This window comes from Staurois parvus, unplaced genomic scaffold (assembly GCF_062004578.1).
Source record: "Staurois parvus isolate SC_StPar_1 unplaced genomic scaffold, SC_StPar_1.0 ptg000229l, whole genome shotgun sequence".
Classification (NCBI taxonomy): Eukaryota; Metazoa; Chordata; class Amphibia; order Anura; family Ranidae; genus Staurois; species Staurois parvus.
This window is the reverse complement of record NW_028318025.1, coordinates 4,660,154-4,674,346: the sequence shown is the minus strand read 5'-3', so window position 1 is coordinate 4,674,346 and position 14,193 is coordinate 4,660,154. Positions and strand designations below refer to the sequence as shown.

At 37.0% G+C, this 14,193-nt stretch overlaps 1 protein-coding gene across 8 annotated transcripts in view; it reads left to right on the top strand.

The window, feature by feature from the left end:
- MEF2C (myocyte enhancer factor 2C) overlaps nt 1-14,193 on the top strand; it is a 354,593-nt gene that overhangs the window by 288,526 nt on the left and 51,874 nt on the right. For 5 of the 8 annotated variants that reach the window (XM_089679645.1, XM_089679642.1, XM_089679640.1 and 2 more), the window contains one exon: nt 4,997-5,140. In XM_089679645.1, coding sequence (XP_089535771.1) covers nt 4,997-5,140 — 144 coding nt within the window. Of the gene's footprint in view, nt 1-4,996; nt 5,141-5,204; nt 5,343-14,193 lie in introns of all 8 variants that reach the window. The other 3 variants (XM_089679647.1, XM_089679644.1, XM_089679648.1) reach the window with 2 other exon arrangements.

The window sequence follows — 14,193 nt, the reverse complement described above, 5'->3', positions numbered from 1 at the left end:
ATAAAAAAAAATCTTTATTACCCCCCACAAGTAGTACAGTGTCACTGTCACTATGGTGACACTGTACTGCTAGGGTGACAGTATGTTAAACAGAAAAAAAAACATAAATAATAATATAAAAAAATAAAATAAAAATGTAAACAAACTTTTTTAAAAAATTATAATTTTTGGTTATGAACTAATTTGGGTTATTTTTTTTTTACTAAAAAGATAACTGAATAAATTTTGGCCAAGATTTATGGAGAAAGATGATTTAATAGCAAAATTGTATAAGAAAAACACTTTTTTCCAAAATTTTGAAAGCTGAAAATTGGCCGGGACAAGAAGGGGGTAAAAGTGTCCGGACATGAAGTGGTTCAATATAGTTTTAATATACTCATCTACCTTGTATTATAGTTGCCTTGCCCTTTGTCCTAAATAATGAATTTGTGTGTAATAGTGTTTTTAGTGTAAATGTGAGCTGCTGTATGTCCTATACTAACAGTAACAGTAACAGTGATAAGATTACATGAACTTCAGCTGAGAAGCTGGCACCTGTTTACATGTGGCAATTTATACTTGCATGCTTCAGCCTGTTGCTGAAACGACACAAAGGGCTCTTTGCTACACATTTTAAACAGCAGCAATTGGAAGCAACACTTGGCAACTAGCATAATCTCAGCTGGCATTGGTCTATTGCATTAACTAGTCACTGACTGGATCCCCCCAGTTGGATCCCAACCCTGGATCGATAAATACCACTGGACTTCAACCCCACACTACTAGAACCATGACCTTTACATTCACCATGACCAAATGACCCACACCCCTGCCAAAAATGAAATGAGTATTTAACTCTCCCAAGATTCCACTATCCCCCTAACCCCAGCTGCATAACCTCCACATTCCTTACTAGCAAGATTTTTATTGTAATTGTAACCACAATATATGTGATATTGTATATTCTTTATTATATTGTATGTATCCACCATGCCATGTCATTCTCTATCATTGAGGCCACATGTATATTTGAATATTCCCTTCCACCCAAATCTGTCATTTTAGTTTTCAGTGGAGGTGCCATTTTCTGAAGATAGATAAACGTATGATTGCAGTCACAGCTTTGTATTCAGCACGGTATGATCTTATAAACATATATTATAAACAGATGCTGCTAACAGCCTCATTCCATGTATGTGTGGGTTTTCCTAAAGTAGCCATTTTGAAACAGTTATTGTAAACCTGCCACAAACCCAGCTGATTCAAATGTGTTTAATAATGAAATATTTAAAAACTGAAGCCAGCTCTAGGCAGTTACATTTATATGCAGATCTCCACTGTTCCTGTTTAAGTCATGTTTGGCCCCACCACATTTTCATTTCCAATTCATCCTGTTGGTCACTGAGACCATCCATCACAATAAAGGACCAATAAGGAGCCTGGAGAGGCACAAGAGGCAGAGTCAAGCTTGACCATTACAAAGTCAAGACCTGCATGCATTTTTTTTCTGACTATAACTCTGGCTGTAGTGATCTCTTGGACATGTGGTTTTCATTGAAGCTAATCTTTGCTTATGCCTATTCTGAAAATATGATCAGTCTGAATTTCCCAGATTTGTGACAGGTTTTCCTTAAGGTTAGTCCTTGCAGCTTCAGCAAACGGATTAACATTGTAATAATAAAACTGCATATTGTTTTTATAAAAAAATCTTTACTGAACTGATTAAATGTATTATATAAGAGAATTGTGCCGTTAAAGTCCAAAAGAGGACTCCCCCCCTTGTATTCTTTAGAGATGTTGGCACCCTGTGTATTATATCCCTTCCCTTCTCTTTTGTTAGTGACTATAACAGCTACTAGCAATAATCGCAGGTAAAATCCAGCAGGCTGATTGTACCCAAGCTGATGAATTGATCAACTTAGGTACATTCAGCTTGCTCATACATGGTTCGAATCTCGGTTGGTTCCTGCTGAAGCGGCCGAGATTCTAACCGTCTATGACTGGCTTAACTCACTACATGTGACAATGGTGGTGCTTGGGGATTGGCCCAGTGCTGTCACATGGAGGCTGAGAAGGAGCCCTAAGCCCTGTATAAGCTTTGGCACTTGGAGCCTATGCAAGGCAATTTCTCCTGCTCCTGGCCTTTAATGGAGCAGCAGAGGTGCACAGCGAATGTAAGTGTGTGCTGATGGGAGCTTTAAAACTGCTTGGTTGAAGCTAATGTTCACTTTTTAATGGCTCAAAAAAGCTACAGTAGCAGCGTTATAGCAGAGAAATGGGGCAGTAGACATAACTATGATTTCTGCTACCTTACACCCTTACTAACCTTTACCCAAAATTAAAATAATAGTTTCCATCTCCTGGTATATATTCAGTGAGGTCTCTATCAGGTGCCTTATAAATGTAATGTACAGTATTAAACTCCAGTGTAATACTATATTAACATAATATATTGAACATTATGAAAAACCAAAGCCAACTTTCAAATGTGTAGGTGGTGAATTACTATAATGATCATTTTTACACATACACTTTGAACCTGTGCTTGCTTAAAACAGCTAATCAAATTCAAAGGAAATGTCTATTTTAAGCTTTCCCTAAAATAACTGGTGGCTTCTAGTGAAGGTTTCCTTTACTAAATTATGCCCACAATGTGATAACCTGTGACACCAGACTTATTCAATTCCATGGTTAAAAATTAAAAGGAAGATTTCAGAATTCGTTTAATACCACTTTATGATGTTGGATGAATCAGATTTAAGTTTTATACTAAACATACGTCTGAGCTGGGAGGGCTGGGTGCTTATGCAGTTAAGATAACATATGGAAGGGCATGTACAGTATTTATTTGAGCTGTTGTAGATGTTATTTTCCCACAGATGTTTATTTTACCCATATATAACCTATTGGTCTCTAGATGCAATATCCTAATGAACGAATTTACAGTCTGCAGTATAAGATTACATTCCACTGTGTTCTGAATATTTGTTTATACATTTATTATATCATTTTTTTTTATATACTTATTTCATATTTTGCCATATCTGAATTTTATACAAAGCAAACTGCATATTCTGCAAGACATAAGTATAAAAATGTTTTGTGGACAGCATTTAAAAAAAAAATATATAAAAATGTATTGTATATGTATATACTGTATATCCGGGTACTCTGGTTTCCTCTCACATTCCAAAGACATACTGGTAGGTTAATTGGCTCCTATCTAAATTGGCCCTAGTATGTATGAATGTGAGTTCGGGACCTTAGATTGTAAGCTCCTTGAGGGTTAGGGACTGATGTGAATGTACAATATACTGTATATGTGTAAAGCACTGCATAAATTGACAGTGCTATATAAGTACCTGTAATATATATATATATATATATATATATATATATACACACATATCCTTTTTGAAACTGACCATTAATTTGTAGCACAAGCATACATAAAACACACATGAATATTTGCTGCATGCTATTACTTTGGATTTATTTTTCTATTGTATAGTATACCCCATATGTATGGGTTTATTTACACAAGTATAACTATTTCGTATGGTAGATGTACAGGGTTTTGACTGAAGAAAGTGTTGGTATTGGAAACAGAAATGCAACCAGTGGGACTGACTTCAGTCAATAAAAGACCCAGCAAGTATGATCGAGCTTTTCATAGTCTCGCCATGTCTTATCCTGTGTCAAATACTTATAACAGAAAAGTGGAAATATTTTGTATATTATTTTTTTCTCAAATCTTTAACATCCATTAAAAGTCGTGATAATATGAAAATATGTCATAAAATACACAGAAATAATACAGATACAGGATGACCTTTCTCTTCCAGCAAACATGTCTACCTAACCTAAAATAGTATTATATACCAATGAGGTGGTTTGACCAATACAGTTAGGGTGGGCTGTCTGATAAAACAATGCCAATTTTACAAAAAAAAAAGTTATGGGGGGTTGTTTACTAAAACTTGAGAGTGCAAAATCTGGTGCAGCTTTGAATAGAAACCAATCAGCTTCCAGTTTTTTTTGTCAAACATTAATTGAACAAGCTGAAGTTAGAAGCTGATTGGCTACCGTGCACAGCTGCACCAGATTTTGCACTCTCACGTTTTAGGAAATAACCCCCATGCTGTTGTTTTTTTACTGCTCTTGCACGAGAATATCCTACAAAATATTTCAGAGATCCATACTATATATATATATATATATATATATATATATACACCTAGCCTACAGGTTAACACCATATAATGTGGCAGATTTTCTAAGTATCACTGTTATTTAGACTGTGTCCTCAAGAAACCTGATGACAGCGCTGACCCTCACCTTAGTTGCTCTCCCAAAGTGGGCTGTCCACGATGGAAAGGAATTAAGTTGCAGCAATAAATGAGGACAAATAGCCCAGTGTGTGAAATTTTTAAAACAAAGTAGGCCTCAGAAAGCTGGACAGAACAGCTCAATAAACACTATTTGATGCAACTACCAAACATCAGGTGGTCAACAGATATATGTTCACAGTTTCCATTTTAAAACTTACGGGGCCATATGTGAGCCAACATGGATTTAAGAACAAAGAATTATTTTTCAATTACAAAAGCAAACCACACTTACATACTGTGTACAGATTTCCTCAGATCTGGTTTTACGGTGAGAACACAATGAATAGCACCTTATCATATCGCTAAAACCCCGCTCTATTGTCCTGTCCCAATCCTGTCAAAACTGATGGAATGGGATTTAAATCAATTTTCCTGTAAGAGGTATATTTATGCAAGCTGTGTCCAGTAAGATGTCAAAATGTTTTGTAAGTTTTTGCAATAGTTATCATCAATCTTCTCATCAAGTGTTCCTTTTAAATACTTGTTAGTCCTTAAAATCTCTTTATATATAATTTTTTGTTTATTTTTTTCTGTTGGTAAGCTCTGTTAAAAATAAATCATAGATTCCCCTGGACCTAGGCTCCGTACACTGCTAAGGACTAAGTTGTCCAACTTATGTGTTTCAGACGTTAAGAAAGAAAGGACTCAATGGTTGTGACAGTCCAGATCCTGATGCTGACGATTCAGTAGGTCACAGCCCAGAGTCTGAGGACAAGTACAGAAAGATAAATGAAGATATTGATCTAATGATCAGCAGGCAAAGATTGTGTGTAAGTACTCTGAACGTTCTTTCACATTTTTGATATATTTGTGATATTTCTCTAAACCTGGCAGGCATTGAACAAGAAAGAACACAAAGGCTGTGACAGCTCTGATCCCGATTCTTCTTATGCCCTCACCCCACGCACTGAAGAAAAATATAAAAAAATTAATGAAGAGTTTGATATTATGATCAAGAGCCATAAAATACCTGTAAGTACCCAAGGTTACATGGCTGGTCTGCTGACTACTGCTGACGTAACACCCCCTTAACCCTTGCAGTGCTGATTTCTCATTCAAAACACTTTCAGTGGTATGATACTCCAAAAAGAGTCCTAAAGCAACATAAAACAATAAAACTTATCCCTATGCCTTAAAGCTTTGGGGCATGTGCAAGAGAACTTCGGGAACTAAAGTATTTATCTGCATTTCCTCTTTTATAACTTAAACAACGAACCAAATTGACAGGCCAGAAAATATCAAAAATTAAAAATGAATTTGAAAAGCTGGCCAGTTAGATGCTTAAGGTCAAGGGCTCTTTTAATGGCACATGAATTTTGGGTTATAGGCTGCATCCATCGAAAGCATTTCCAGGCAACAGTGAAGCAAGTTATAATTAACACATGTTCAGCCACCGGGTTAAAAAGACTTCATCAGAGAGCTTCGCTGATATGAAATTGACCACAGACAGAAGGGCAGAGAGATCTTGGTATACTAGAACCCATAGAAGTGAGAAAAGCAGCTTATATAGGCTGCTAAACTCACCCAACCTGATAAAAGCTGTAAGGACTTTTATGGTGCATAAACCTGCATACTAATATCAAGTGGGTTTTTACAGTAGGTGATCTGCAGACACCCATAGCACCAGCTTAATCTTCAGAAAACAAAGACAACCAGTATTTCATCCATGGCCAACTGATTTTTCTTGAAAGATGCTCCTTCTAGGGGCTGTCTGTGCAGGTTGCGATGTGCCCATACACATGCAATAGACTGTATCTAGGCATATTTGTTTGGATTGGATGTTGGTTTATCTTATGTTTATGTATACTTTCGAAATGTTACCTAGAATGACAACTCCTCAGCTCAGGCATCATAAAGAACCAGGACAAAAGCTGGTTGAGTGAGGATCACTTCTTTGACTTGCTGTAGGCCCTATATTGCCCAAAGATAGCAAATGGTGTTCAGATCAGTCACAATACTGGCCTATGTATAGATACATTTAGACCAAAAAGCTCCTTATTTTTGTGGATGCAGGCTTATAATGCATAGGTAGAAACATTTGGATAAAGGAAGATGTCTTTGTCAACCAAAGACAGTAAACACCCAGCTTTTGTGTATATGATGTTCTATTTGCGCTAAAATGTAACCTGTAAATATCTACATCTGTAATCCTAATATGAAATGTCAGGCAATGTGAATGCATGAAATCTTGTTACTAGGGCACAATCACGCTGGTGTGCTGGGGTGATACTAAAGCAGTCATAAGCTTTGCTTTTCTTAAGTAGTCTGTGTTCATTTCCATGCTTGTAAAGTAGAGCTAAATTTAATATCCAAACCCTGAAGAAATTCACATGCCTTGCCAGTCATTTAAGAGAAATAACTTTGCATGAGCTTTTCTCTCTTTTGTTTTTAATGTAATGTATAATATGATGCATGTTTACATGCATATTAAATCAGTGAATGATTGATTATTTTACTGGAGTGGGATGACATATATATGTAAATGTGTGCTGTGGGCTTTTTTCTGTTCTTTGTTCATTCTGTTTACCGCAGTTATCTTAACCTGTGTAGCACTGAATTAAAGTAGAACTCTAAATGAAAAAGCAAGATATTGTTTACGCTAGAGGATTTTTTTATATTGCAAATACAATGGACCAGCACTTTCACCTACCTTCCCAGCATTTTAGGAGTTTATAATACGCTGTCTAGGACATGATGCCATAAAATAAAGTTGTATCTCTGCCCATTTCCTGTGCTCTATCCTCCTGGTGGCTAACAGTATGTCTTACCTACAGTAGAAGGTCCAATTGTTTCATGGCTGTAGTCTTTTTTATAGCTGGCTAGTGTTATGGAGGAAGTGGCTATAAATGTGAATTAAAGGATATGTAACTCAATAATCTAAATGTATTGTATTGCAGCTTGCCGGTCCTTATGTGTGGTGGATGCTTTTGGCTTCTTTTTAAAGATTAAGTCCACTTTCTGCAAGTACAGAAGCATACATGTTGATTCTGCAAGAAATCCCATGTACTTTTAACATCCTAAGCATAGAACTGACATCTCAAACAATATTATAAGTTTTTCCAGCCATCTTCTGTTACTTCATAGTAACCATAGTGAGTGCGGTCACTCTAGGGGAGAAAGTCTGTTACTGGCAAAGTCATTAGGTCACAATTAGGGTAACAAACCTAAAAAGAGAAAATTAATGCAGCTACCACATGTAAGGACCAGTATGTTGCAAAATAATGCATTTTCTATACAGTTACCCCTTTCCATTACCTACCTGTTGGAGGGTTGTATGGACTGATTGGCTGTCACAGTGGTCACGGGATTGAAAGCCAATCCTGCCAGCTATTATAACCTTATATTTTAACAATGTTATAATTATAATATATTATATTTGAATAATATTATATTTATAATATTGCAATACTATAATAACAAATTATTTTATCATATACTATACTATACTATGATATTATATTATAATACATATTAGTATACTAATATTATAATTATAGCTATTATAACCAGATGCACAATTCCAGAACAGAAACTTTGACCACCATGGATTTAAGGCCCACTCTCCTTGCTGATGCATACATGCATTATGTGGGTGGCAAGAGGTTAATACTCAAATCTTTCCATATGCAGAACATCCCGCTACTCTTCCCTTTTTCTCTTTGTGTATGTGAGATATATATATATAGAATTTTATTTTTATTTTTTTGTAATACTTTTTACACTTACAAAGATCAGGTTACCCTTATGCTGATGTAGAAAGGCACTGATGATAGAATGAGAGCTTACTTAATGTACACAACATGGTGCTTTCCCATCCAGGCTGTCCTGTTAAGGTGTCCTCACATTCTTGAGTGACTAGATAGTTACAATATGTTTTCACACAAGCTCTTTTAGATGCTTATGTAGCAGAGATGCAATCTGAGAGCAGGGACACGAATGCCTTCTAAAACCTCATGATGATCATAGCAATAGCAGCTGTTGGCACTAAAACAGACAGGAGGAAAGGATTACAAGTAGGTGGAGAAGAGGGCATTTCACTGGGTTATGTGAAATCCACAAGACTTAGACACATTCACTTGTCCTATGCAAATATTGATTAGAGAAGGCAGGCAGTTCATAAATATAGAAGGAATTTCATTTGCACCAGAGCAGGCTGGGATGGGCAGCCAGCCCAGAGTACAGTAAACATTGCTGTACATTTGTATGAACTCATTATCACAGCAAGAAGCAATGAGACTGTCTTATCAAGAATTTATTTGCTGTACTCTTCCCATTTGAAAGAGAAGCAGTCAAATAAATGGTTTAATATGTCAGAGCTGCGTTTTAAAACAAAATATATGGACTTGAAAACCTCTGCAATGAAAACCTGAAATAAAACAAATGGAGCCCAGAGTCAATTGCTGACCTTGTGCTCCACAAAAGAGCAATTCAGCCTGTGGTTCTTGTGGTTTCAAAGTATAGGGTGCCCTGGTCTGGAGGCTGGACACTGCCATTTTATACAGGAAGGATGGCACCATCAAAATGACAGCCTCACAGACGCTCTAAACACATGGCACACTAGATCCATTTTTGGTTTGTCTTGCCCACCTGACCACAAACTAGGGGTGGTAAGAAAACATAGGCCAGCAGTTAAAATGTACAACGGTAAGCCTTTGCTCATGCAGAAAGAAAGATCCATTGAATGAGCTGAACTGTGGATTTGAAACATGGGTTATATCTGTAACCACCAGTACAAAAAAGAACCTGACTTCTCCATCCATAAGAAAACATAGCCTGTGCCAGCAGAAAAAGCTGGCTATGGTACTTCATGAAAAGGGTCGCTCAGGATTCTGCAGAAAGAGCCTAAGGACATGAAACTTTGTGGTCCAAAAGCATATGATAATAATTAGATGTGCATTTGTACTTTGGAGGAGAACATTATTAGAGCGCTTTACTAAACCTGCTTGAGATTAAAGAGGCTCAGCTAATTACTAGATCAATGTGTGTGGGTCATTGCGGCCACGTTTTACTATGACGAATTGCATCTCTATCGTGTATTCCAGCTAGACCATTCAGGAAAAAAAATAAAACATTGTTTCTAGTGCAGGTAAGAAAATTGAGAAATTGATTGATCTTTTTTAGTTGCATAGACAGTTTTGTTTTCAGACGCTGGTACATAGGGATTAACTCTGCTATGTTAATAAACGGGGACATTTTACAAAGTCAGAACATCAGGCCACTTTACTTACAGTGAAAATATATTCTGCAGCAATTTATGGTTTGGAGAAATCACAATATAAACATGCATTGACGAGTAGCATAATGTAAGAGACAATGGAACAAAAGGTGGGAGAGCCCTGCCCCGAAGTTCCTACAGTCTAACGGAAATGGGAGAAGTGATATACGAGGACCAAGTGCATATTTATAGAAAGGATCAGCCACGTCTAATTATAAAATATAATACATTTATGTGAATGCCGAGTGAACTAATTACCTGGTTCTATTCTGACCAAAATAAAGTGCAGCTAAGGCCAGATGTGTATGAAAGAGGATCGTACTAGCAGGAGGGAGAATGGTGAAGTAAGAATAGAAATTAGTAATAAATAGCAATATAGAGGGTCAGATATGGGGCAAGAGACTATAATTAGATACTTCAGGAACACTGGGTGTGAAAATACATTTACACCTGTGTAAAAAAATGCACATGCGTGAACATAACATACTAGGAAACAGTCAGTGACCTTCATTTGCTGAAGGAGTGGAGATTTTTTAGTTTGACTGTGAATTTTCACTTTGTAGAGTGAATTGCAATAAAATGTAAAAAAAATTGTGTTTTTTTGTGCTTGATTACATAATTTAAATCAACACACCTTTACACAAATTCTTTAGGCTAAGTAAAAATTCACTTAGAGAATGAACATACTTTCTGTGTTTGGTGAATCAATATTCAGAGTAGTAAATTCCTAGAATATTGGTAGTATGGGAGGAGTGAGTGTAGTCACACTAGGTATTGTTGCCTTTTTTCTCACTTCCCTGCTCTTCTGCAATTACATTGTGCTAGACCTAAGTTTGTTAACGCCATTACCTTTGCCCAGCATGATTATCAATCATACATAGGCATACTGTGCTGGCCTTTTATTGAACTCTGCCCAAGCCTACCTGTATAGTGACACTAGCCAAACGACTGGACTTTGGGGTCCAAAGTGCACAGGTACAGCATGCAGACCCTAGTGTGAGCACACCTTTAGAGAACACAGAGCACTTAATTATATAATGAATAGAATAATATTTCTTTTAATAAATAACTTTTTTTAAAGATGAATCAGAGAAAAATAGAAATTAGAGATGTTTTAAATCGCAAGATATTACTTCCAAAGCCAATTTGTAGTTAAAATATACATCAGTTCTAAGATTGTGATATATGTTTATTTTTGTGTATCTCAAATAATTCATTTACCAGAATGTTTGAAAAAGGGGAAGCAGGTACGCGCTCTTACTTCCACTGAGATTGCCTAAGGCGATCAGAAGTTGTCCTCCCTCCCCGTAGTCTTCTGGGACACATGACAGGTCCCAGAAGACTACGGGACCATCCACAAAGCGCAGCACTTCTCGCGCATGCACAGTGGGCACGAGTTCCCACACTGAAGATGCCAGCACTGGGAAGAGTAGACGGCCAGTGAAACCAGCCATGGTGAGGGCACCGCTGGACCGAGGAACAGGTACTTGGCTGTATTTTAAAACTCAGCAGCTACAGTTTTTGTAGCTGCTGACTTTTAGTTTTTTTTAAATTAACTGGAACTCCGCTTTAACTGCTATTCAGTTCCTATATTGAATTCCTAAAGGTAGACCTCACTTTTAGATTGTACCTATTGACTAATGAAGATTGAACACAAACAATGCTTATCTTTGGCAGTTAAAGGACAAGCTCACCTTTGGGAACATGTTACATGTTCCACCTGTTTTTAGTAACATTTTCCAAATGCTGGAGCTGCTGCCCGACTTCCCCAACCCACCCCTTCCTGTAACAACAGTATGGGGAGAAGTTCCCTGTACTAGCTGTCACTTTCTAAAAACAGCACGGCCATGTGGTGCTCCGTCCACAGGGCCGCATCATTCATTCACAGAGTTCTGAAAGTCTGCAGCAGACCTGCATGGCACCATCGACCTGCGGATCGCTGGTGCAATGCTTTACAGGTTCCTACAACAAGAAATAATAAATGCATATTTTTTTACCTGCAAAAAAATGTGCATTTATTATTTTTTGTAGAAAGGTGAACTTATCCTTTATTTCAAAAGCAAAAAACCTTTTTGGTTATATTGTACATCTTGGATACAGTGGTGAAACATTAGGAACAACAATCTGAGTTGTCACCAGAGCAGAAATAGATTGAACACTTTTTTTATAGGTTACAGCTGGGTAAGAGGGTATTTCTCTCACATTGGAAAGATTTCCTCTTGCTTCCTGTTGTCTTTAAATAACAGAAAGTTAAAGGAAATCTCCTCATGCGACATAAAAAGCAAAAAAGTCCCTTTTCAGCCAAAATAGAAAAAAGTTTTGATGTTAGAAGAATTTTAATGGTAACCAATTAGATCATGACCAATCAGAAATTGACCTGGTCAGTACATTTTGAAAATGTGTCCTTACCGTTAACCTTCTCACTTGTCTTTTTTTTACTGTGAAAGGTCTTCAGTTAATAACAGTCGAAATTTTTTCTCTATTTTTTTATTTTTTTTGTCAGAACTGTCTATAGGCTGGGGTTTGAAATCTTCTGTCTTAATATATGTGTTTTTACAAGGCCTAGCTGGTATAATGTGGTTTCCAGTGTTTTATGTCAAGGATTAAAGAAAACATTAGGTCGTGAATAAAAGTTACCTTATTTCCAGCAGGCTACATTTTTCCTTAGTACTGACAGCCATTCTGTGAATGTCATAAGTGTTCCAGGGACAAATGCGTGATTAGCTGCTAGACGCCACTATAAAGAAGTAAATATTTCTGTAATAAGTACAGAAAGTATGGAAGGGTGCTGGACCCAACTAAAATAAATTAAGATATAATGGGCCATATAAACTATTGTTGGTGCACCAACTATTTGGTGCACGGAAGCCTGTTTTTTTTTAATGCGTCTATTTAGTTCAGTTTAAAGAGTGTGAAATAAAAGATCTGACTAGCATGGCAACTGTACAAAGAATCCCAAGTGCAACTTTTTGCTCAAAAATGTTTCACAATCTGCATCAAATAAATAATGGTGCAGAAAATTAGTTTTAATAATAGTGCTCCAAGAAGATGATGGCAACAGTTGCACATTCTACAATGTGCAAAATAAACTATGTGCTCTGCGACATAATTGTAAATCTTGTATTGAACTGTATTGTTGCTGTATTGTCTCCCTTTAAATTGTAAAGCGCTGAGCAAACTGTTGGCGCTATATAAATCCTGTATAATAATAATAATATATGACATGCAATGCACCAAAATAAGATGTCGCATGCAACAATTTGCTTTCCTTAGCAACTGCCTATCTTTGATTGTCTGGCCCAATGCAGCTAAGCTCTGACATGAGATCTAAGAATGCCAGCTTGTTATATTAGTGAACTATTTGAGTAAATGTGGCTTAAATTCATTGCTTCACAATGTTGTTACAGTTGTGTATATTCACACCTGTGCACTTGGTAGCCAGTGTGGGTCTGGGAGCAAAAGCAGACAGCAGCTGCATCGAGTGTGTCTGTCTAGAAACTGAAGAACTACATAGCTTCTGCTTGTTTGCAACATATTTGCTTTTGGATGTGCTTTCTGTGAATTATTAAAAGTGTACCAGTGCTTAGACTATGGCCATTAGAGTATTTATATATCCTTAACAAGCAGTAAATTATGTTTAATCACTTGCCCTCCTGAAGATTTACCCCCCTTCCTGACCAGGCCATTTTTTGCATTACGGCTCTGCAGTACTTTAACTGACAATTGCGCGGTCATGCAATGCTGCACCCAAATAAAATTTACATCATTTTTCCCCAGAAATTAAGCTTTCTTTTGGTGGTATTTGATCGCCTGTGCGGTTTTTTTTTGCTCTATAAAGAAAACGACCAACAATTTTGAGAAAAAAACAATATTTTTGACTTTTTGCTGTTAAACATGACCAGTAAAAAAACTTAAAAAAATCAAATTTTGTCATAAATTTAGGCCAAAATGTATTCTGCTACATGTTTTTGCTAAAAAAAAATCCCAATATGTGTAAATTTATTGATTTATTTGAAAGTTATAGCATTTACAAACATATATATATATATATATATATATATAGAGAGAGAGAGAGAGAGAGAATTTTTTTGTACTAGTAATGGCAGCGATCAGCGACTTATAGCATGACTTCAGTGGACATTCTGACACTGGGGGAACTGACTTGGTATCACTGACATCCCCAGTGACACCAATATAGTGATCAGTGCTAATGTAGAGCACTGACACTGTACTAATGGCACTGGGCAGAAAGGGGTTAACATGAGGAGTGAGCACTTCACTGTAAGCACACTGCTTTGGATGGCTGTGCTGTGCACAGCCATCCAAAGCAGTGTGCCTGAGCAGACAGGGAGGAGAACTGTTAGTAAACAAAACAGCTCTACTCCTCGGTAATCACTGGGCTCGGCAAGTGACCCAGTGATTTACAGTTGTGGCTGCGAATGGTTCAGCAGGTAGGGCGTGCGCGCCCCTTACCCAGAAATGCAAAATCACGTATATATATATATATGATGTTGCGCACTCATGCCTCCCTATAGCAGTATTTCTGCTATAGGGTGGTCGGGAAGCAGTTAAAGCAAGCAATTCCTGACCTTTGTAGTTGCATGCAAT